Source organism: Pan paniscus, chromosome 20, assembly GCF_029289425.2.
Source record: "Pan paniscus chromosome 20, NHGRI_mPanPan1-v2.0_pri, whole genome shotgun sequence".
Lineage (NCBI taxonomy): Eukaryota > Metazoa > Chordata > Mammalia > Primates > Hominidae > Pan > Pan paniscus.
In genome coordinates, this window is record NC_073269.2 from 7,755,026 (window position 1) to 7,779,511 (window position 24,486).

General features: G+C 57.5%; 1 protein-coding gene across 10 annotated transcripts in view; it reads left to right on the top strand.

Annotated features, from left to right (window-relative positions):
- The first annotated feature begins 838 nt into the window (after positions 1–838).
- Positions 839–24,486, top strand: part of NFIC (nuclear factor I C) — a 112,209-nt gene continuing 88,561 nt past the window's right edge. For 5 of the 10 annotated variants that reach the window (XM_034945086.4, XM_034945089.3, XM_034945091.4 and 2 more), the window contains exon 1: positions 12,300–12,428. In XM_034945086.4, the coding sequence (XP_034800977.1) occupies positions 12,399–12,428 (30 nt within the window). In that variant the 5' untranslated portion in view covers positions 12,300–12,398. Of the gene's footprint in view, positions 4,536–5,252; positions 5,410–12,299; positions 12,429–24,486 lie in introns of those variants that run through there. The other 5 variants (XM_034945087.4, XM_063599770.1, XM_063599771.1 and 2 more) reach the window with 2 other exon arrangements.

Consider the following 24,486-nt stretch of genomic DNA (forward strand, 5'->3'; position numbering starts at 1 on the left):
AAGTGGGAGGATCACTTTAGCCTGGGAGGTCGAGGCTGCAGTGAGCCATGATCATGCCATTGCACACCAGCCTGGGAGACAGAATAAGACCCTATCTCAAAAAGTAATAATAATAATTATTATATATGTACATATAATATATAATACATATATGAGATTTTTGAAAATTATGTTGTTTTAGAGATGGAGTCTCACTGAGTTGCCTAGGCTGGAGTGCAGTAGCATTCATAGCCATGATCACAGCACACTACAGCCTGGAACTCCCGGGCTCAGGTGATCCTCCTGCCTCAGCCTCCTGAATAGCTGGGACTACAGGCCTCGCCGCTGAACTAGGTCTTTTATTTATTATTTATTTATTTATTTATTTATTTGAGACAGAGTCTCACTCTGTCGCCCAGGGCAGAGTGCAGTGGCGTGATCTCGGCTCACTGCAATCTCCGCCTCCTGGGTTTAAGAGGTTCTCCTGCCTCAGCCTTCCAAGTAGCTGGGATTACTTCGAACTCCTGACCTCAAGTGATCTGCCTGCCTCAGCCTCCCAAGGTGCTAGTATTATAGGCATGAGCCACTGTGCCCGGCCGTTTTTGCCTTTTGCATAGCACAGTCATAAATATCCTGGGTCATGTTTCCTGTGGATATTTATCTAGGAGAGCAAAGGCTATGTTACTTGGTGCATGCATGTTCAGCGTTGTGGCTGATGTCAGTCTGTCTTCCAGAGAGACTGCAGTGTGGAAGAGCTTTGTGTATCCATGGCTTCTGACACTTGCTATTACTGGACATTTTAAACTAGGGGGCAGTGAAAGGGGAGTAAAAAGGGGCCTGTGACTTTATCATACATGTCCTGGATTCCTAACAACGTTGGACATCTCTTCATCTATTTGTCGGATGCTCGTGTTTCCTGTTTTGTAATATGCCTTCTCAGGCTTTGCACTTATTATTATTTTTTTTTGAGATGGAGTCTCGCTCTGTCACCCAGGCTAGAGTGCAGTGGCGCGATCTCAGCTCACTGCAAGCTCCACCTCCTGGGTTCACACCATTTTCCTGCCTCAGCCTCCCGAGTAGCTGGGACTACAGGCTCCTGCCACCACGCCTGGCTAATTTTTTGTATTTTTTAGTAGAGATGGGGTTTCACCACGTTAGCCAGGATGGTCTTGACCTTCTGACCTCATGATCTGCCTGTCTCGGCCTCCCAAAGTGCTGGGATTACAGGCCTGAGCCACTGCACCTGGCCTGCACATTTTTCTTTTGAGTGGTTGTCATTTTCTTATTGGAACTTCATTCTTTTTTTTTTTTAAGAGATGGGGGGGCGGTCTCACTATATTGCCCAGGCTGGTTTCGAACTCCTGGCCTCAAATGATCCTCTTGCCTCACCCTTCTGAGTAAGGAACTTGATTCTTCTTAAAAGACTGTATGAGATTCCATTGGAAGGTTTTCCTATTCTTTACGGCATGCATTCTCAACAAGGGCAAAAATTGGTTTGTGGCAGGGGGAGGGGTGAAAAAAATCTTACTCTTTTAATGTAAAAAACACAGCAGAACACTGATATACATATAGTATATAAGCAAATATACAGGACATCTATGTTACTAAATTTTCATGTGGGGTGATTAGGAAAAAAATGTCTAAAAAGATCTGTGGGGTGATAATGACAAACAAGGTTTTTTTTTTTTTTCGTTTTTTGTTTTTTTCTGAGACAGAGTCTCACTCTGTCGCCCAGGCTGGAGTGCAGTGGCGCGATCTCGGCTCACTGCAAGCTCCTCCTCCCGGGTTCACACCATTCTCCTGCCTCAGCCTCCCAAGTAGCTGGGACTACAGGCACCCACCACCACGCCTGGCTAAATTTTTTGTGTTTTTAGTAGAGACGGGGTTTCACCGTGTTAGCCGGGATGGTCTCAATCTCCTGGCCTCATGATCTGCCTGCCTCGGCCTCCCAAAGTGCTGGGATTACAGGCATGAGCCACTGCTCCTGGCCCCTTATTTCTTCATTTTGAGACACAGTCTCACTCTGTTGCCCAGGCTAGAGTGCAGTGGTGTGATCTCAGCTCACTGCAACCTCTGCCTCCTGGATTCAAGCGATTCTCCTGCCTCAGCCTCCCGAGTAGCTGGGACTGCAGGCACCCACCACTACGCCTGGCTAATTTTTGCATTTTTTGTAGCGATGGGGTTTAGCCATGTTGGCCAGCCTGGTCTTGAACTCCTGACCTCAAGTGATCCACCAGCCTCGGCCTCCCAAAGTGCTGGGATTACAGGCGTGAGCCACCACACCGGGCCTCTGTTGGTTTTTTGAGACAGGATCTCACTCTGGAGTGATCTGCCCAGGCTGGAGTACAGTGTCATGATCACAGCTCACTGCAGCTTCAATCTCAAGGCTCAAGCAATCCACCCACCTCAGTGTCCCACCTAACTGGGACTACAGGTGTGTGCCACCATGTCCAGCTAATTTTAAAAATTTTTTGTAGAGGTGAGTTCTCACTATGTTGCCCAGGCTGGTCTCAAACTCCTGGCCTCAAGCAACCCTCCCACCTCTGCCTTCCAAAGCACTGGGATTACAGGTGAGCCACTGAGCCTGGCCCCATATATATATGTTTTCTCAAGTTTAGAATAAGCTCCCAAAATTTAGACCATAAAATCTGAGCCTGTCTTAGGCCTGTGCCACACAAGCCAAACTGCTTTTACAATTCATACACCCATTCAAGCAATGATGAAAATGCCTGTTTCACTACATCCTCACCAGTACCGGGTTTTATCCATTTACAAATCTGCAGTGACTTCGAGGAGTGCCAAACCATGGCAGATTCTTATTGTTTTTCCACCTTTCTTTGGTCTCTGTAAGGCTGAACCTTTTAAATATGTTTGCTCATCAGGCTGTCCCTGGGGAATGTTCTAGAGTAGAACATCAAGTGGACCCCTATGGAAAAAGGGGTCCCTTCATGTAGAGGGGCAGAAATTTAGTTGTGTTGTAGCCTACAGTTATGCAGAAAGCAGAATTTGCAAGCAGTGCACTTGGATATGTAGCCTAGGGGAATTTCCAGCAAAGTGTTGAAAGCGCAGCCTGGTTTCTTCTCTCTGCTTGTTATAAAATGTGAGAGGAAATAGACAGATTGAGGGAAGAAGTGTGAAGTAAAAAGGAACCAGGACTTGATGATCTGGGAAATTCTAAGCCCATTCAGATCACAAAAGATGCTAAAATTAGATGCTCCCGACCATCACCACTTCTCAGCTCGGTGACCTCAGGCAAGTGTCTAAACCTCTCTGAGATTCAGTTTCCTCATCTGTGAAATGGGCTTGATGGTAATAGCACCCACTTCAGAGGGCTGCGGTGAGGGGTGAGTAGCTTCATGTCAAGCACTTCACGCAATGCCAGGCAGGTGCAAAGTTCGTAGGGAAAGTAATGGGTGAGAGGCGCTACATCAGTGCTCCACTGTCTCTACGCCCCTCATTACTTCCTGGCTGCTATCAACCCATCCCTCCCCTCCCCTCCCCTCCTCACCCCCAGGTACCTAATTCCCCGAGGCAGGGGAGCGGGTGAGGATTCAAGCTGCGGATTAGCAGAGGCCGATTAGAGACGGGTGGGAGGGGGAGGGAGGAGGGGGGTCTCTAACACACTAACCCTTCCCTTGCCGGTCCTGCCTCAGGTTTGCCGGAGGGGTGGGGTCCTGCAAAACCTCGGTGCTTGCCACACCCTTGGAGAAAGCATTAGGGTCCCTGCTGGTTGACCCCAGGTTGACCCCTCTCTGGGCCTCATTGGTTCCTTCTGAACTATGGGGCGAAGACTGCAGAAATGAAATGGGAAAGCCTCAGCGTCTGAAGATGAGGGCACAGGGTAAATGCCTCAGGGCTGGCTGAGACATCCTTCGCGTAGACAACACTTACTGAGCACCTACCATGTGGGCAGAGCTGCTGGCATCAACGTCGCCTAGAACCGCTCAGCTCCCAGAGTGCCAGACTCAACTTCCAGAACCCCCAGACTCAGCCATCGCTCCGAAGGGGCGCTCCGGGAACTGATTCTCCTCCCGGGGTGCCACCTGCTCCCACCCTCACCCTGGCGTCCTCCCTGGGGGAGCAGGGAACCACTCCTCCAAAGTGGTCCCTGAAATCCTGGATCCTCAGTGTGTGTGGAGGGGGGTGGAACTGGGGAAAGACAGAAGGACCATAGCAGAACCCCTTTCACCCGTCAGGTCGGAGCAACACTCCCCCTACACCCCCTGCAACCTCCCCCAGCTGCGCCAGACGCAGAGCCGGTGGGGGCGAGGGGGCGGCGCCTACTCTGCGGCTGTCAGAGGAGGGGGACTGCGGGAGAGCGCTTGGGGGGGCGCTGCGGCAGCCGGTCCCAACCCGCAGCGGCTCGCGCGGCAGGGGCGGGGGCGCTGACCCACCTCGGCCCGGCCCCTCCTCCGCTGCGGAGGCCTCGCCATTAATCCTGACCGGGGGAGGGGGCGCCCGCTGCCCCCCACTTCCTACGGGGGCCGCTGCGAGCGCTCCCCCGCCGCCCCCTGCCTGGAGCCCCTGCGGGACCCCCAGGGGACCCCCGCCCCCAGGTCTGTCGCCCTCGGTGTCGGAGTCTCTGTCTGTGTCCCCGTCTGTCCCGTCTCCCTGCTGTGCGTGTGTGTAGCCGCGTGTCCCCCGGACACCTGCAGTCACCGGCCAGGGCTGCTCGGGGAGGGGTCCCGGGGGTCGGCGCGTGGGTCCCTCTGAGGTCTGGGTGTCTTTCTGTGACTGTGCGTCTGTGTGATCTCGGGATGCGAGCCCCACAGGCTGCGAGTGTGCGTCTGTGTTGACCTCCTGCAGAAGGTGTGTGTCCCAGATGCCCCACCGGCTTCGAGCATGGGTCCCCGTGTGCCCGGCGGACACCCACGGGCCGTGTGTCCGTCACACGCTGTAGGCGCCGCGCGTGGGGATCTCTGCGCGTGTCCGTGTGCGGTGTGTGTGTGTCCGTGGCTGAGTCGAGGAGGCCCGGCCCGCCGGTGTCCCCGAGTCGCCTGCGCGTGAGTGTGTGTGTGCGCGTGTGTGTGCGCGCGCGCCGCGGCGAAGGTGGATCCGCTCGCTCCGCAGCGAGCCCAGCCGGGGCCCCGCGACCTGCAGCCGCCGCCGCCACCGCCGCCGCCGCTCCCCGGGCCTCCCCTTGCGCGGGCCGGGCCGGGGATGGAGCCGCAGCCGGAGCCGCCGCAGCCGGGGCCGCGGCGCGGAGCAGCCTGAGGCGCGGGCGGTGCGCGGGACCGGGGGGAGGGCGGGCCGAGGGGAGGGTCCTGCGGGCCGGGGGGGCGGGCGCGGCGCGCCCCCTCCCTGGCGCGCTCGCTCCCTCCCCCGCGCGCCCTCCCTCGCCGCCTCCTCCCGCCGCCTGCGGCCCCCCCTCGCCGGGGACCGAGCGCGCTCGCTCCGGCGCCGGCCTCGCCTCCTCGCAGCAGCGCCATGGTACGTCGCCGCACCCACTTTCGTTTTCGCCCGGGGACTTTTTGGGGTGGTGCGTGGGCTCCGGGCGAAAGTTGCAAGATCTGGGGGGACAGGGGGCGGGGGCCGCCCGGAGGAGGGGATCGAGGCGGGGACCCCCACTCGCCAGTCGCCACGGGACCCCTACCCACGATCCCCCCCCGCACCCCGGCTGGGGGCGGAGCTGGCGCGCGGGGCGCCGCGGGAGACCCCAAGTGGGGGGCCCCTCGCGGGCGCCGCGGAGTTGGCGAGGAGGGCGGGGCTCCCCGGAGAAGGCCCCCGCAACCCCAGGCCGGGCCCCCGCCCCCTCCCCGGGCCAGACCCCAGGCGGGAGGGCGCGGCCCTGGGCGCACGACCCCCGAGCGCGCAGTCCGTGGGGGAGCCCGGGCCAGGGAGGGGGCGCACGGCGGGACGGCGCGTGGGGCGGGGGTCGCGGCGGCCCCCGCGGGGTGCCCCGGCCCGGGCGAGCGCGGCGCGCCAGCTAGCGGAAAATGGCCGCTGCGGAGAGGGGCGGAGAGCGCGCCGCGGCCGCCGCCGGGCGCCTTGAACTTGGAGCCGAGCGGGCGGCCGCTCTCGGCGCCGCGCAGGAGCAGCCGCCCCGCCTGCCCTTGCACCGCCCCCGCCCCGCCCCTCGGCAGACCCCGGCCCCGCTGCCGCGCGCGCGGGGTCCCCAGCTGGGAGGGACCCCCGGGTCTCGGCCCGGCGCGCCCCAGGCCCTGGAGCGGCGGTGGCTGCACTTGGGGTTCCGGTGTCCGGTCGACTGGCGTCGGTGTCGTGCGCACCTCGAGGGGTGCGTGGGAGCCCCTGCGCTCCGTAATGGGCCGGCATTGGCGTCTGGGGGAGCGTCTGGGGTGTGCGCGGCGGGGTGGTAGTGTACCTGCCTTGGGGCCGCAGGTCCCGGCGCGTCGGCTCCGCCGCTTTCTGTGTCCGCGTGTGTCTGCACATCCACGTGCTGGCGTGTGTTGTGTTGTGAGCGCCGCCCGCATTGTGCGGCTGTGGGACACTTGTGTCTTTGGATAACTGGGCGACTGTGCGCGCGTCCCTGCGGGACGGTGTTGTGAAACTATGGCTGGGCTGCGTGTCCGCGGAGCCGCGTGTCCCTGGGTGACCGTGGGGTGTCCCCGTGTGGGTGTGTGGCGGTTGGGGGGGTCGCCAGGGAGTGGAGAACTGTCGAGTGGCCGCGTTCCAGGGGACAGTTGGGTGCCGCTTGCTGTGTGCGAGTGACTGGCGCTGAGCCTCCCCCTAGGGAAGGGTCTGCCTTCCACTCCCGGCCTCGCCTCCCCCAGTTCCTTTATTCCTGTAACTGGGGACTGCCTGGGCGGCGGAGGAAGAGCGCTCCCTCCACCTTTTCAAAACTCTGTCCCTTTATCTTTCCCCTACGTCCCCTCCACTTCCCCCAGCCTTCGGGGTCCCCCATCTGCTTGGCCCGAGGGGGTCCTGGCTGGAGGTTCGGGCGCGAGGTGGCGCCGGGACGCGATCACTCGGCACGCAGACGTCGCTCGCCAGGGGTTGCGCTTGCGCGGGGACCTGCCCCGAGAGGGGCGGGGCGGCAGGGGTTCCCCCCTCCCTGAGAGGCCGTGGAAGTCCCGAGGGGTGGGTGGTTACAGCAGCACAGGGGTTAGGACGGGCCCGGGAGGTGGCTAAGGAGACCCCTATTATCCTATGCTGGGGAGAGCCTAGGGGCACCGGGACTGGTCCCACAGTCCCGCCTCCAGCACTTGCCCCCAATGGACCAGAGGCCGTGGGCACAGAGAGCTGTTTTGTCACCTCCAGGGAAATCCCCGCCGCTCCCCACCCCCACCCCACCCCCAGTGCGTTTGATATAATTTTCTAAATATAAAAAGCCCAAGGCCAGGCTGGTCTCTCTCGCTTTCTTCTTGACATCCCATCATGGGGGGCTGTTTGGGATGTCAAGAAGGAGAGAAAACCCTCCCACAATGACACAGAGACCTCCCCCAACAACACTCAAGGTCATTCTCGGGTTGTCACCATCCCCCACACCCACTCCCAGCCTCAGACTCACAGCACTCTCCCTCCGCACTCCCGGAGGGACGGTTGGATGCCCTGGCTTTCGGCACACGGCATGGCCCTCTGTCCCCATTTTGGGTTCTGTGCACAGTGGGACACACGTGCATGCAGTCATAGTTACACACACACACAACACACGACACTCCTTCACGGTGCCTGTGTCTGCATGACTCTGCACACACAACCACACAGAGACTCACATAGACACACAGGCCTGTCTAGAGACAGACGTCACACACACAGGCGTGCACAGACACACATGGGCAGACGCACTCACGGACACAAACACCGCACTTGCGGGGGGATAGACAACCACATCTCACCCTCCTGCCCTTCCCTGTCCCCACCGCGTTTCTGCAGGGCCGAGAGCCCAGCTCCGGGCAGAGCTGGTGCAGGAGGAGCAGGGAGGTGGTGTGCTGTGTGTCATTGTGATGGTGCGTATGTGACTCTGTGTGTGCCTGTATGGGAATACCAGGGGGGTTCCACTTGTGGGTGTGTGTGTGCTTGTAAGAGTGTGTGGTTTTGTGTGGAGTGTGTCTGTGATTGTGGACAAGTGCCCACGTGTTTGTGGTTGTGTCTGCACTTGTGTGGGGGCAGCTATATCCATGCGTTGTGCTTGTCAAGAAGCGTCCTGTGGGGAGTTGGGAGGGTGTGTTTGTGGCTGTGTGTGTGCCGTGTGGGTCTGTGTGTGTGTCTGTGTCTCTGCTCGCCCCTCTTTGAGGAGGTATTTGAGGTCAGGTGTGGGGAAGGCTGTGATGATATATGGGTCTGTTTTTGTGTGAGTCTGTGCCTGTATTTGTGTCTTTGTGTATGTAGCTGTGTGTCGTGTGGAGTCTGTGTCTGTAGCTGCTTGAGTCTGCACGATGTGTGTCTGTGTGTCTCTGTAGGTTGTAGTGTGTGGTGTGTCTCTGTAGGTTGTAGTGTGTGGTGTGTGTGTCTATCTGTACCAGCCTCAACGGCCTGTCTGACCTTTAACTCACTTGACTTTAACATCCCTTCCTACAGCCTCAGTTTCTCATCTGTAAAATGGGACCACATGGGACCCTTGCAAGGTTCCTGGGGAGCTGACATTGTGAGCCCCTTGCTGAGCAGATGCGGGGCTAGGGGAGGCTGACTGCACACGGCACTGCTGTGTAATCATTCGCCTGCAAGATTATGTCCTTTATTCTCTGGGTGTGGTGGCTGTGGGGTTACCATGGGGGGCTGGGGGTTCCTGTCTACCCTGCCTGAGCTGCTCTGTGAATTGCATTCAACTTTTTAAGTTTTCCTTTAATTACTGAAGCCATTAGTGATCATATGAAGAGGATACAACTGTATCCAGAGGAAAAAAAATCCAATCTTTCTGATCACCCCCATTCCTGGTTGGAACCCCGCTCCAGAATGTTACCATCTATAGTTGGAGCATTTGCAGGACTAAGAAATACACACTTATAGAGGATACATGTGCATATGTGTATATTTCCATAAAGGATGTACTTGTGGAAATACTCGTGTATTTCCATAAAGGAGACATATGTATATGTGTGTGTGTGTGTGTGTGTGTGTGTGTGTGTGTATATATATATATATATATATATATATATATATATATATATATATTTGAGACAGAGTTTCGCTCTGTTGCCCAGGCTGGAGTGCAATGGCATGATCCTGGCTCACTGCAACCTCCACCTCCCGGGTTCAAGCGAACCTCCAGCCTCAGCCTCCCGAGTAGCTGACATTACAGGCACCCTCGCCCATGCCCGGCTAATTTTTGTAATTTTAGTAGAGACGGGGTTTCGCCATGTTGGCCAGGCTGATTTTAAACTCCTGACCTCAAGTGATCTGCCTGCCTCGGCCTCCCAAAGTGTTGGGATTACAGGCGTGAGCCACTACAACCGGCCAAAGGAGATATGTGTATGGGTGTGTGTGCATGTGTGTGTATGTAAAGGATACTATGTATATTTGTATAAATACATGTGTACTCTTTAAAACCCTAAATGAGATCTTGAATTTCCTTGCTGGGTCTACAGCAGTGGGGTCTCAGCCAGGGTTGATTCTGTTCCCATGGGACACTTAGCCATGTCTAAGGACATTTGTGGTTGTCACGACTGGGGGGTGCCCCTGGCATGGAGTGGGTGGAGGCCATGGACTCTGCTCAGCACCCTGCAGTGCCCAGGACAGCCCCAACCCAGAGAGCGATCCAGCCCCAGTGTCCACAGTGCCAAGGGGGAGAGCTCTCCAGCTTCCTGTCCCCCCACTTGTCTCTTGAGGACATCACCAGTTGGGAGCCACTGGTTTTACTCAGCTGCATAGTGTCCCAGCCTGTGCCGGGATTACTAAACCGGTCCCCCACAGATGGACAGCATGGCTGCCTCCAAATTGTGGGCATTAGTTTTATAGGTGTCAGTCAACTCTTTTGTGCTCCTGTATCTGGGACAGTTACAGAGATGCCGAAGAGTGAAATAACTGTAGAGAGAGTGCTTTGAAAAAAAAAAAAAATGAGCCAGATTGTGTTGGAAAGTGCCAGGAGCTAAATCATGCACCCATCTTCCGGGCCCTCCACATGCAGGTCCAAATCTACCAATTGCCTTTTTAAAGAAACTACGATGTACAGTTCCCTGTTGTAACCACGGGCAGGTATTTGTTGACTTGCCTACAACCTGGAGGGTTATGAGCTGGCGTAGCCCCATTTCACAGAGGGAGAGCCGAGGTGCAGAGAGACGAAGCTGCTGACTGGAGGAGACATAGACCCAAGCAGCGAGCCCGCGCGGCAATTTAGGGAACCAACTGTGTGTGCTGCGGGGGGCCCTTCCCACCCAAACTGGGATATAGGCTGCTGTTCGTACACTTGGAGAAGTTTCTCCCTGCAGCTACCGCCACCAATAATATTCACACACCCTTCCCACATGCTATGTAAAGACTCCAACCTTCCCCACCTTCCAAGATGCATCCTGTTGCCATAGCCATTTTACAGATGAGGAAACTGAGGTTCCCAGAGGGGCAGTCTCTGCTCTCTAAACTTCAACTTCCAAAGGATTCTAAGCTGCTGAATGAAGGCTGCAGGCAGGGTGGTCTGTAGAGGGGAGGGAGGGTGGAAGGCACGGGGTCTGGAAGTCTAGGAGGAGTGTCTGAAGTCAACTGCAACTTTTAAATATCTGTGAATTTTAGATTTCACCCTATACGTGTCCCTAGCGTGTTTTAATAAAATAAATTGCTTCACGTTATATTGGTATGTGGATTTCCAGATACACTTCTCATCATTTAATTCAAATGCTCCCCACAGCTGCACAGTGGGTTTAAAATACACAGACACACACATTTATGGAGCGTTCGTGATGTACTAAGCACTGTTGGAATAATGTCACTGTCATGCAGAGAGGAGCCTGTGGGGGGCCTAGGGAACCTATGCTGCAGGAATTCTGCTCCCTCCTAGTTTACCTGTCAGGCCCTGGGCAAGTGGCTTCCGTTCTCTGGGCCTCAGTTTCCTCTCCTGTAACGCCTGAGGATAATGGGTGCTGGTATCTTCTGCGCCCCTGGGCCTGGGGCATCTGCCCCAGCTTGGTGAGAGGGTATCATTTGTCCTTGGGAAGCTCAGAGAGATGAGGTGAAATGGCCAAGCTTTCTAAGAATGTGTCTTTAGTGAACATTTGACCGAAGGTCAAGGCTCTGCTAAGGTCATTGTCCTTATCCCCAGCAATCCCACAGGATGGGCATCTTTAAGCCACTTTATAGGGGAGAACCCTTGGGATGGGAATGAGAGACACAGCAGCCTCTGAGCTAGCCTGGGAGGATCCAGGGAGTGAACCGGGGGAGGGTTGGGGCCCTGTCATCAGATGCCCTGGGGGCTCAGACGGAGGCAGGCCAGGTCTCTGCCCTGTTACGTCTAGAAGGAGAACAGAATGTGGGCTCCGGGTCCAGATGGCCTGGCTCCAAGCCACACTTGCCATACCTCAGTCTTGAGATCTGTGAAAAGGGCACACCCCTGAGGCAGGTGGAAATTATTGGATACCCAGGGGGAGGCTGCAAGGGTTTATCTGGCCAGCTGGAGATCCCGCCTGGACACCATCCTCCTGGGGTGCTGGAGAGACACACAGGCGAGGCCACCCCGCCCCTGCCCCTTGGGTGCTGGGTGAAGAGAGCAAATTCTGGAGCCTCCTGTGTTAGCCTGGGCCCTTCTGGCCAAGGAAGGGACAGCTGCACACAAGCCCCTCTAGCTGGGGACCCGCAGCCCCTGCCTGGCTCTGGGGGGAGAAGGGAGCCAGGGTGCTGTGGGACCAGCTCACCGTGCACCCAGGGTCGTACATCTTTAAGGGGAAAGAGGCGCGCTGGCCGGCCTCTGCGCACGTCACTTCTTCATTCCTTCCCTCCCCCCTGGCTCGTTCCTCCAACTTCCCGGCCAGCTCGGGGGTGATGGGGGGGGTGGGGAGGGGGGGCCTTAAAAATCTAACCCTGGCCCCTCAATGTCCAGAAACAACCCTGTGCCCCCTCTCCGCTTGATCTGAGTTGGGGTCGCCCTGCAGTCCCGGGGTCCTGCTCTAGTGCCCTGGGGCATTGCGTAAATACGGGAGGGGGGGGTCCTGAGACGTCGGGGGAGGCTCTCCTTTCTCGCTCGCGCCCTTTTTTCCCTCGTTTCTTTGAAAGTTGGGTGTTGAGAAGTGGGAGGTTCGGGGTGGGAGGGGGAGGGTGTCAGAGGGTAGAGAGAGAGACAGAGAGACAGAGACGGGGGAGAGAGGAAGAGAGAGACAGAGAGAGAGACGGAGGGAGAGAGGGACAGAGAGCGAGGCGGGCGGCGCGAGAGAGGGAGAGCAGGAGGGAGGAGGAGGGAGACCGAGGGAGGAGGCGGCGAGGAGAGCGCGCCGGCCGCGGGGCGGGGGGGGGGGGGGCGGGGGGGTGGTTTGGAAAAATGACTCAGTAAGTTCAGCGCGCCCGCTCCGGCCGGCCCTGCGCCTCCCGCCGCGCCCGGGATGTATTCGTCCCCGCTCTGCCTCACCCAGGTACGGTCCTCGCCCGGCCCCCCGCCGGCGCCCCCGCGCCCCGTGCCCGCGCCCCCCGCATCCCAGCCCCGGAGTTTTGAAGGCGGAGGAGGCGGGACGAAAAAGGCGCGCGTCCCTCCCGCCATCCCTGCCCGGGATGCCCCCCGCACCGAGGGCTGGGGTCCGGTGGGGGGATGGGTCAGGCTGGGGTACCTCCCCCACACCCTTACCTACCGCGGACCCCCTACGCGGGACTCCCGCCCAGCCCCCCCACCCCCGACTCTCGGGACCTCTCCCGGATGTGGGGCTTGGTCTGCAGATTTGCGTCCCCCCCCCCACCACACCGACGCACTCCGCACCCCCGCCCCGACACTCGGAAAGGTCGGGGTGGGGGCTGGCCCCCCTCCAGCAAGGGCTCTGCGGGAAGCCCCCCGCCTGCCTCTGAGAGGAATCTAGGGGGTCGTGATTGGACCCTGGGTCTCCCCAGCTGGAGAGAAAGGGACCTCTCATGTGTTTCCCCCGTGTCCCCCCACCAAGGTTGTGCGGGCCGCCCTGGCCCTCGGCGGCCTTTCCCCCGTTATTGGCCCACGTGTGCATGGAGGGGGAGGGGGCAGGAGAAGTTGGAGGCCCAGGAGGGGGAAGGGTGCTCCGGCGGCCCGGCTGGGTCCCCCCTCCTTTGCAACCCCCCCAGCACCGTCCCGGTATTTTCGCTGCATCGATTCTGGATTCTGGATTCTGGAGCCGCCGCCGGGAGGAGCGGGAGGCCCGGCGCTCCGGGTCTGGCCCGGGCACTGCGGCGCTGCGGACGCCCTCGCCAGCCCGGCACCTGCCCCTGCCCCTGCCCCCTCCCCCTCCCCCTCCCGTAGCCTCTCACCCTTGGCCGCACTCCCAGACTGCCCCGGGGCCGAGCCTTGTGCAATGGCCGAGGGGGTGTGTGGGGAGGGGGCGGCTCCCCCCGGGGACTCCTTCCAGCCCAGGCTCCCGGGGACCCCGAGGTCTGCAAGTTCCGTTTTCTAGACTGCTGCTTTCCTCCTTACGCAGTGTGTCTTTAGGCTGGAGAGGTTCTGGCCTCAGTTTCCCCTGAAGTGACGTGCAGCTAAGGCCGGTTCTGGAGAGGGGACAGTATGGTGGGCAAACTGTAAAGTCCCGGCACGTGGGGGGTGCGATTCCAGCGAGGGCCAGGCCCGTCTTAAGGAGCACTGTGTGGGGAGTATATGAGTCCCCGGCTTCCGCCCCAGGGCATGGTGCAGCGAGGGACCCCCCACGCCAGGCATGGTCCTTGGTAGGGTCTTTCTCACCGGCCCCCTGCAGCCGACAGGGAATGTGGGAGCTGGTGCTGAGGGGGTCTGAGGTCTGTCCTACCTGTGATCCCCTGAGTGACCTTGGGTAAGTCCCTGTCCCAGCCTCAGTTTCCCTTTCTGAGCAGCTTTGGGGGGGGTTCCCAAAGAAGGCATCTCTTTGAAGTTCTCCAAGAACAACTAGGGTTCGAGTGGGCACGCTGTGTGACCTTGGGCAGCCTTTGAAGTCTCCGGGCTTATAGGGTGACTGAGGTGTCCCCGCTCTGTCCTCGCCAGCTGGAAGGAGCCATTTGGGAGGGCTGAGCGGAGGGGAGGCTGTTCCAGGCTGGGGAGGTTGGAAGGCTGCCTGTGCACCCTGGAATTCCCCCATCAGGGCTGGTTGGGAGACATCCTGGTTGCTGGGGTGGGTTGGGGGGTAGTAAGAACCCCAGTCCAGGCTTTGCCTCAGAGAATTGCTAACTCGGCCTCAGTTTCTCCAGGAACAGGGCAAGGACCAGCCAGGAGGGCTGTCTGTGGAAACCAAAAAACAGAGAGGCTAAAAACTAAAAACTATCCAGGGGTGCTGCATGCAAGAGACAGAGATGAGAAGACAGAGACAGGCAGAGAGACAGAGGCAGAGATCTCCCAGGCCAGGGTGGGGACAGCGAGTCCCAAGTGCAGGGGGCTCCCTCCTCCCCTGCGATTCTCCTCTCTGCCCCGCCCTCCACCCCAGCCCTGGAGTGGAGCTGGGGACCCCCTTTCCAGTTTCTCTTCAGCCTGAATGTAATCCCCACTGTTCCCCCAAGGCCCAGCCTGGTCTGGGGTAGCCAGTGGGGCGGGCTGGGGGACTCAGAAGGAACCTGAGTGCCCCATGCAGGAGCCTCCCACCCAAGTCCTGGCTGCCTGACTCAGTTTCCCGAATCACGTCCCCTCCGTTTCTCTCATCTTGGTCTCTTTTTGTCTGTCTTTCTCTCTTTCTCTCTGTCTTGCTCTGACTCTGTGTGTGTGTGTGTGTGTCTCTGTTTCTCCCTGTCTCTCCATCTCTGTCTCTCCCCGCCTCTGTTTCACTCCCAGTCACTGTTGGTCTCTTTCTGTCTCTCTTTCTCATCCGCTGTCTCTCTGATGTCTCAGTCTCTCCCACTGTCTCTGTCTCTTCATGTCTATCTCACCATCCCTTTCTCCTCTTTGTCTCTGCATGTCTCTTTGATGTGTCTCTGTCTCTCTGTCTCTCCCTCCCTTTGCCCTCTTTGTGCGTCTGTCCGATGTGTCTCTGTCTGTTTCTCTGTCTCTGTCTCTCTGCCCCCTTCCTCTCTGTCTCTGTGTTTCTCTCCAATATGTCTGTCTGTCTCTTCATCTCTGTCTCACCTTCCCTTTCTCCTCTCTCTGTCTCTGCGTGTCTCCCCTTGCCCCCTCTCTCCCTGTCTCTCTCTATCTCTGCATGTCTCTCCTTACTCCTCTCTCTCTGTCTCTGGGCCTCCCTCTCCCCCTTTTCCCAGCTAATTTTACAACCTGAGCCCAACCGAAAATAGCTCCCTTTTAGCTGATCCGACCCGGATCCTTCTCGGGAGCCGAGGCTGGTTGGGGGGTGGGGGGTATCTCGGTGCCAGCCCGCTCTGTGCCACCCGGGCCCGGCCCGCCGAGGGGGGAGTGGGCGCTGGCGGCCCTGGGGCATTCTGGGAGCCCCGGGCCGGGCTCAGCGGTGACTCAAGCGCTTTTTCACTTTTACTCTTAAGAGGAACTGTGTGGAGCCCACGGCTCCCATAAATCCTGCCGGCGGGAAGGCCGGCCTCCCCGCGCCTGCTCTGGGCCTCCCTCCCTGCCTCCCTCCCGCTGGCGCCACCGCCACGTTAGTTATTCCGGGTTTGGGGCCAAGTCCCTCTTGGCCGCAGCGTGGCGGATTCCCCGAGCCACCTCCATCCCGCCACCGGGTCCCTGTCTCATTCATTCATTCTTTCCTTCATTCCTTCGTCCCATGCCCTCTCGGAGCACAATGTGCTTTGCCGCCATTTCTCCAGCAGGGTAACCGAGGCTGGGAGAGCAGGGTAACCGAGGCTGGGAGTGGCTGTCCTCCCACCCCAGACCCCCGACCTTTGTTGGATTTTCTAGCTCTTCCTTAAGCATCTCCTGGGCCCTGGGGATAGGTGGGGGTGGGGGAGGCAGCAGGGCCCAGGCCCAGTGTAGGTTCTTAGAGGGAGCTTGGGGGGTGCCTACCAGGAGCAGGGGGCCTGCAGCCCCTCAGTGCTGGGAGAGGGGCTAAGAGTCAGAGAGGGCCAGGGCCTGCCCGAGGTGGCACAGTGGGGCTGGCAGAGCTGGGGTTCAGGCCATTTTCCATCTGGTGGCTTGGGCAGGTGGGCGCTCTCTCCCCGTGTGCCCCCCACCCGGGGCCTGGTGGCCTCTGATTCACTCTCTACAAGGTGCCACCACTCTCCCGCTGTATCTCCCTCTCGGTCTCTCTGTGCATCTTTCTCTGTTTCTCCCCCTCCCCTCTCTGCGGCGGAGGTGCCTCTGCGCGCCAGGGCCAAGCGCCCTGTAAATCACCAAAGCTGGGATTCTGGCAGAGTCAGCGTTCTCCTCTCTCTCTCTCTCTGTCTCCCTCCCTTTCTCCCCCCATCTCGCTCTCTTCTCCTCTCTCCTTCTCTCTCTCTCTCCTCCTCTCTCCCCCCTTCTCTCTCCCTCTCTCCTCTGTCTCCCTTTCCGTCTTTCCCTCTTCCTTTCTCTCTCTCTCCCCGTCTCCCTTCTCTCCCTCTCTCCTCTCTTCTCTCTGTCTCTCTCTTTCTCCCTTCCTACCTCCCTCTCTCTCTGTTCCTCTTCTTCTTTCTCTCTGTCTCTCTCTTTCTCTCTCCCTCCCTTCCTCTCTCTCTGTTCCTCCTCTTCTTTCTCTCTCTCTGTCTCTCTGAGCTGACCTCCCTCCCTGTCTCACACCAAATGGATGGGAAACACTGCCTGGGCCTCCTGCCCCGGCCACGGCCCGCCCCGCACTTCCTGCCTGTGTCCACGCCGACCTCACCTGGGTGCCCGTCTGCCCTGAGCACACAGCGTGCGGGCACCCAAGTCCTGACCAGTTCACATCCATGAGCACACGCTGGGCGCACACGTGTGCACACTCCCTGACACCCACACGGACGAGGACACAGCTCTGCCTGCCTCGGATCTGCCTTGATGGCGGTCACCAACACACAGACCTAGAGTGCCCCTCACATCTGCCTGAAAATCTTGCTCAGGAGGCTCCAAACCCAATATAGTACCTGGTATAGAGAAGGTGCCAAATAACTGCTATAGAGTGGTGCCAAATAAGTGTTGCTGTGCTTGTGATTGTTGCTAAACTAATTCTCCTCTTTCCTGACTCTGGTGGGTGACCTGCCCCCACCCCCGGACCGTTTCTTGCCCTGAAATGAAGTCAGCAGAAACCCCCACTTCCTCGGGGCTGCTGCAGATTCAGGGAGGCAGCACAATTTTTTTTTTTTTTTTTGAGGTAGAGTCTCGCTCTGTCGCCCAGGCTGGAGTGCAGCGGTGCGATCTTGGCTCACTGCAGCCTCCGGGGAGGCAGGACATTTCTGAGGTCCACAGTGCAGGGCTTGGTACTCAGTAGGTGCCCAATAAATACCTGTTGCATGAATGAATGAATGCTTTTGGTTGAGAGGCGGGACTTTGGTCTTCCCGAGCCTCCATTTCTCCACCAACATAAAATAAAAAACATAATGGCACTTTCCTCAGAGACATCGATGTACCTTAGTCCGACACCTGGTATACAGTAGGTGCCAAATAAGTGCTGCTGTGCTTGTGGTTGTTGCTAAACTAGTAATTGCATTGAACACCCCAGAGGCATTTTCCAGTTTCCCTCCCTTCCCTCTGTGTGTATTTGCGCAGCATAAGCCCAGCTTTGGGCTGGGTGACAAGGACAGTGGTGACCTGGAAAGGCCCAGGCTCAGACCCCTCTCCACTGTGGCATTTCTGTTAGTCTTTCTTTTCTTTCTTTTTTCTTTCTCTCTCCTTCCTTCCTTCCTTCCTTCCTTCCTTCCTTCCTTCCTCCCTCCCTCCCTTCCCTCCCTCCCTCCCTCCCTCCCTCCCTCCCTCCCTCCCTCCCTCCCTCCCTCCCTCCTTCCTTCTTTCCTTCTCTTTCTCTCTCTCTCTCTCTCTCTCTCTCTCTCGGAGTCTTGCACTGTTGCCCAGGCTGGAGTGCAGTGGCGTGATCTCAGCTTACTGCAACCTCCGCTTCCTGGGTTCACGCGATTCTCCTACCTCAGCCTCCCAAGTAGCTGGAATTACAGGCACGCACCACCACACCCGGCTAACTTTTGTATTTTTAGTAGAGATGGGGTTTCACCATGTTGGCCAGTTTGGTCTCAAACTCCTGACCTCAGGTGATCCACCTGCCTCGGCCTCCCAAAGTGCTGGGATTACAGGCATGAGCCACCGTGCCCGGCCTCTGTTAGTCTTTTCTCCCTGCCCAGCCCTGTCCAGGGTCTCCCTGAGTTTGACCAGCCCTGTGTGGGTACCAGCCTTCCTTACACATGGGGGTGCATGGATGAGGGGGGTCCCAGAGGCAGATGGGAGCATTGCTTCAGTGGTCTGGATGCTGGAGATGCTAACAGATCAAAGCTGTGCCCTTGTGGGACCGACAGTCTAGGCCAGGTCGGGGACGGGCAGGAAACGAGGTGACCAGGACTCCTTGAGGATGTGGCGTGCGACCGACCTCGGGGATCAAACAAGGGGAAGGGAACCACATGGGACTCGGAGAGTGTGCACGGTGCAGACCAGGTGTCACTGGATGCTCTGGCCCGAGACTGTTTGCTCAAGAGGCCCAGGAGTGGGGGGGGTGGGGGTGCCAGGAGGCCCAGGGACCAGTCCCAGCTCAGTTCCTTCCTGACTGTGTGACTTGGGTGGAAGATTTCATGCCTCAGTCTCCTCCTCGAGGTAGTGGGTGCAATGATAGTCCCCGCTTTCATAGTAGACTTTTTTTTTTTTTTTTTGAAACAGAGTCTCGGTCTGTCGCCCAGGCTAGAGTGCAGTAGCACAATCTGGGCTCACTGCAACCTCCGCCTCCCGGGTTCAAGCGATTCTCCCGCCTCAGCTTCCCAAGTAGCTGGGATTGCAGGTGTGTGTCACCGCACCCGGCTAATTTTGGTGTTTTTAGTAGAGATAGGGTTTCACCATGTTGGCCAGGCTGGTCTTGAACTCCTGACCTCAGGTGATCTGCCCGCCTCAGCCTCCCAAAGTGCTGGGATTACAGGTGTGAGCCACCGCGCCCGGCCCCCATTTCGTAGTAGACGTGATAGCTCAGCAAACGCTCAGCCTGTAAGAGGCACAGCCTCGCTCCCTGCCTCTCTCCTCCACCTCCTGGCCCCTCTGGCTCAGCCCTCATTGTCCTCCCAGAACATCAAGGCACAGAGGGAAGTAGGGGACCCAGGGTTCATTTTGCTGACTCACTGCCTTGGCAGAGAGTTTGAACCCTGTGGACTCAGTTTACCCAAATTCCTCACTGTGGCCCACAAGGCCCTGTCCAGCCTGTCCTTGTCCCCTCCTCAACCCTCCCCTCCTCTCTCTTTCCCCCTTGCTCATTCTGCTCCAGCCACATGGGCCTCCTCGCTGTTCCTCTAACACGCCAGGTGCGGTCCTGCCCCAGGGCCTTTGCACGACCCGTTTCTCCATCAGAAAAGCTCCTGGCCTGGAGTGCCATCTCTCAAGACTTTGTTCAGGTGTCTCCTCCTGCAAGAGACCTTCCTGGACCCCCCCAAGCTAAAAAAACACCCCCCACCCCAGAGATTCTCTGGTCCCTCAAACTCTTAAATTTCTTCAGAGCACTTTGCCCAACTTGACGTTTTATTACATATTTTGCTGATTTTAACCATCCGTCCCTGCCCCAGATCTGGATCCAGGTGAGGGCCGAGCCCAGGTCCCTGCCAAGTCCTCGGCACCGTACCTGGGACCGGCATGCAGCAGGCACTCACTAAATGTTTGCTGAGCAATAGAATGAATCTTCCCTCTCTGGGAGCCGTTCACATGTCCACAGGCTGTGATTCTCTGAGCCAGGGGAAGGAGCGGCCCAAGGTTAGAGCCTGGCGCTGGTGCTGGATGGGCCTGGGGTTGTCCGTGGGACCATGGACAAGTCATCCGACCCAGAGAAGAAGGCATTAGAACTAGGGCTTTGAAGGATGCGTAGGAATTTGGGATAAGTGCTAAGTAGGTAATGAGCTAGATTCTCATGAAGGATTGTTGAGTCACTTTTACCTGGAAACTTTTGGTTTGGAAATTGGAGTTTCATGTCCCGGTTTGCTGGCCTGGACTTTCAGGGTGGGAGGAGCACAGGGAGGTGAGTGAGGGCATCACCAGTGCATGGCGTGGTCGTTCAGCAAGGTCTTGGGTCCAGATGTCTCTCTCCCAGCTGCTGCTGCTCTCCTTGGCCAGGAAGTCCCAGTGGGCTAAGCTGGGGTTTCCAGAAAAGACCTGGCCTCGTTCCCCTTCTCCCCATCACCTTGCAAGGAACAAGGTCACCAGGCAAGCTCCCCTGTCTCCAGCAGGCTGCAGTATTCCTTTCTGCCCATTGTACAGAATGAGAGACTGAGGCTTATCTGAGGTGATCTGTTCCCCAGCCATTCAGATGGTGAAAATAGACATTACTGTCACCCAGCCACCTTCTCCGACAGTGGGTGCCTCAACTCTGGGCCTCAGGATTGGAGAGGGAGAGGGGATAGAACTGGATAGTCCTGGCTAGATCTGGGAAACCCTGGGTTGAGGAGGAAAGGCTGCTTGAAGGAGGGGACACTGGAGATAGGGTGTTGAGGGATGTGTAGGAGTTTGGGAGGATTTTTCAGTATCTAGCTTGTCTTGGTTATCTCTTTTGCCGATTGGGCCTCTGAGGGCAGTAGGAGGTCCCTGGGGAAGAGGCCCTGGTTATTGCAGGTCATGTGGGACAAACAGAGTGACAACCGGCCAACCGGGTCCCGCCTCTCACCTGGTCCGATCCCCTGGGGAGGACAGGGAGGATGGGGCAGCAGGTCCATGACCCAGTTACAAGCTGTTTGTCTTCCTGCCTCTGTAACTAGCCGGGGTCACCACTGACGTGGGCCCCCACCCCTGCCCGCCTCCCTGGCACCTGTCCCCGGAAAGGGCACAGAGAAGGGGAGGAACATAGAGAAGGGAGGGGCAGTTAGGGAGGAGGAAGGGAACTCAGATCTACGAGGGGCCAGATGAGAAAAGGAATTAAGAGGAGAGGGGAAGTGGGGAGGGGGAATTCAGAGAGAGAGGGGGGTTGGGGAGAGAAGGAGTTGGGGGGACAGTGATCCCTGCCCCCATCATGGATGCCTCCCCTGTCCCTTCCAGCAGCTTCTTATCACAGCCCCAGTAAGCACCAGAGCTTGGGTGGCAGCCACGGCCCCAGCTGGACAACATTGTCCGGGCCTCCTGCCCGCCTGGCATCTCCTCCACAGGCAGGTCCTGCGCCTCTATGGATCCTCTCTGCCGCATCCCACTGTCCCCCCCACCGCCCCCACTGCCCGGCTTCCCTGGCCAGACCATCTGGGCTCTGGTCCCAGCTCTGCTGACCGGCTGTGTGACCCTGGACAAACCACTCCCCATCTCTGGGTCTCATCCAGTCAGGGGCAGGGACGAGATTGGACAGGGCCTGGGCCGGGCCCCCTCCACCTCCCCTTTGCCTTAGCAGGTTGGCTGGGGAAGCGGGGGCAGCGGAAAAGGGCCCTGAGGTCCGGTCCCCGTCGCAGCTGTTACGGTGACTCACGCTTTGGGGGACATTGGGGTGGGGGAGCTTCGCTGGTACAAGCTGACTCTGGTCTCACTGGGTGGGAGGCTATTTTCAGAGCCTCAGTAATAGGTGAAATCTGATGTCCTGCCCCTCCCCCCGAAGCACCCCACGGCCGGAGGTGGCCCAAGGGGATGTGGAGCACAGAGCAGGGAGGGTGATCTGGCAGCAGCTGCTCTGCCCATCCCGGCCTGGAAATGGGACCGAGTCCAGCCACATCCGCTGGCACACACAGTGGGAGTCCAGGGTCAACGTCTCCCTACCTTCCTGAGACCCCAATCTTACAGAGAACAGGCTGTTCTAAGAAAGGGACCCGTGGCCTTCCAGGGGGTCAGGGCCCTGATTCTTATCCTCACACTGGCCCTGAGACCCTGTGGGACCTCAGCCAGGTCTCCGCCCCTCTCTGAGCCTTAGTTTCCATGCCACAGAACACGCAGCGGGGCCTCAGGCTGTTCCCTACTTCCTGGAAGATTGTCTGCAATCAAAATGATCATCGCAGCAATCGCGTCCATAGTAATGAAAATACCCCAGCGTCTTAGAAGGGCTGAGGCGGGAGGATCGCTTGAGCCCAGGAATTCGAGACCAGCCTGGGCAACATAGCAAGACCCCCATCTCTACTAAAAGTACAAAAATTAGCTGGGCATGGTGGCGCACCCGGAATCCCAGCTACTCGGGAGGCTGAGACATGAGAATCGCCTGAACCCAGGAGGCGGAGGTTGCAGTGAGCTGAGATCATGCCACCGCCCTCCAGCCTGGGCAACAGTGTGAGACACTGTCTCAAAAAAAAAAGGAAAGAAAATAGAAAATATCCCAGTGCCTTAGGAGGCCGAGGTGGGAGGATCACTTGAGCCCAGGAGTTTGAGACCAGCCAGGGCAACACAGTGAGTGAGACTCCATCTCTGCAAAAATAAAAATTAGCCAGACATGGTGGTTTGCACCTGCAGTCCCAGCTACTCAGGAAGCTGACGTGGGAGAATCGCTTGAGTCCGGGAGTTCAGGGCCCAAGTGACCTAAGATCGTGCCACTGCACTCCAGTGAGACGCCTGTCTTATTTATTTATTTATTTATTTATTTTGAGACGGAGTCTCACTCTTGTTGCCCAGGCTGGAGTGCAATGGCGCGACCTCAGCTCACTGCAACCTCTGCCTCCCGGGTTCAAGTGATTCTCCTGCCTTAGCCTCCCGAGTAGCTGGGATTACAGGCACCTGCCACCATACCTGGCTAATTTTTTGTATTTTTAGTAGAGATGGGGTTTCGCCATGTTGGCCAGGCTGATGTCAAACTCCTGACCTCAGATGATGCACCCACCTCGGCCTCCCAAAGTGCTGGGATTACAGGCGTGAGCCACCACACCAGGCTGAGACCCCCATCTCTTAAAAAAAAAAAAAAAAAAAAAAGTAATAAAAATCACAGTAGCCCCAGCACTTTGGGAGGCCGAGGCGGGTGGATCACGAGGTCAGGACATTGAGACCATCCTGGCTAACACGGTGAACCCCCGTCTCTACTAAAAAAAAAAAATACAAAAAATTAGTCGGGCATGGTGGCGGGTGCCTGTAGTCCCAGCTATTCGGGAGGCTGAGGCAGGAGAATGGCGTGAACCCGGGAGGTCGAGTGTGCAGTGAGCTGAGATCGCATCACTGCACTCTAGCCTGGGTGACAGAGTGAGACTCTGTCTCAAAAAAAAAAAAAATTCCAATAGCAATATAAGTTGTAATGATAACAATCATCACATCATTAATAACAATGTAGTCCTTTGAGAGCTGGGGGGAGGAAAACAGCTTTCTGTGCTAGGAAGGGATCACCCCTGTCCGAAATGCCCAGCCCAGCCTGGTCAAGGCAGGGAGATGGAAAGGCAGTTTTGCTTCTCTTTCTCTTCTTGTTCCTTGTATTTATTCCACCTTGAGGCTAAGAAACTAGGTCCCAGATGTTTTTAATTTGTTTTATTTTATTTTTTATTTTTTTAGAGACAGGGTCTTACTCTATCCCCCAGGCTGGAGTGCAGTGGCACAATCACAGCTCACTGCAGCCTCGACCTCTGAGGCTCAAGTGATCCTCCCACCTCAGCCTGCTAAGTAGCTAGGACTACAGGTATGCACCACAGCAACTATGCCCAACTAATTATTTTTGTAATTTTTAGTACAGACGGGGTTTCGACATGTTGGCCAGGCTGCTCTCAAACACTTGGGCTCAAGTGATCTCTCCACCTCGGCCTCCCAAGTAGCTGGGACTACAGACGCGCACCACAAAAATTATGCCCAGCTCATTTTTGTAATTTTCGTAAAGATAGGGTTTTGCCTGCTGGGCACAGTGGCTCACGCCTGTAATCCCAGCACTTTGGGAGGCAGAGGCAGGTGGACCACCTGAGGTCAGGAGTTCAAGACCAGCCTGGCCAACATGGCGAAACCCCATCTCTACTAAAAATACAAAAATTAGCTGGGCATGATAGTGTGTGGCTGTAATAGTGTGTGCCTGTAATCCCAGCTACTCGGGAGGCTGAGGCAGGAGAATCTCTTGAACCTGGGAGGCGGAGGTTGCAGTGAGCCGAGACTGTGCCACTGCCCTCCAGCCTGGGTGACAAGAGTGAAACTCTGTTTCAAAAAAAAAAAAAAAAAGGAGATGGGGTTTCGCCATGTTGCCCAGGCTGGGATTGAACTCCTGGGCTCAAGTGATCCACCCACCTCAGCCTCCCAAAGTTCTAGGATTACAGGCATTAGCCATAGTCCCCAGCTGAGATCCCAAATGCTATGCAGACTCAGTTTCCCTTGCTGGAAAATGGGAAGAATGGGAGGGGCCTCCCCACACCCAGACAGGGAGCTGGGGGCCTCCCACTGCCCCACATTTCTCTCCAAGGGGCTGCTGTTATTTTCGTGGGGAAGTCAGATGAGTGCAGGTTCCAGTCCACCTCTGTCCCCCATGGCCAGGTTCCCCCTCAAGGCCTCAGTTTCCTCATCTGTAGCATGGGTGTTGTGACTGCCCTCAGACACCAATTTGTCATGATTTGGGAGTAGGTTGAAGTCCCAGCTCTGGCCCAGTCTCAGCGCCTTCC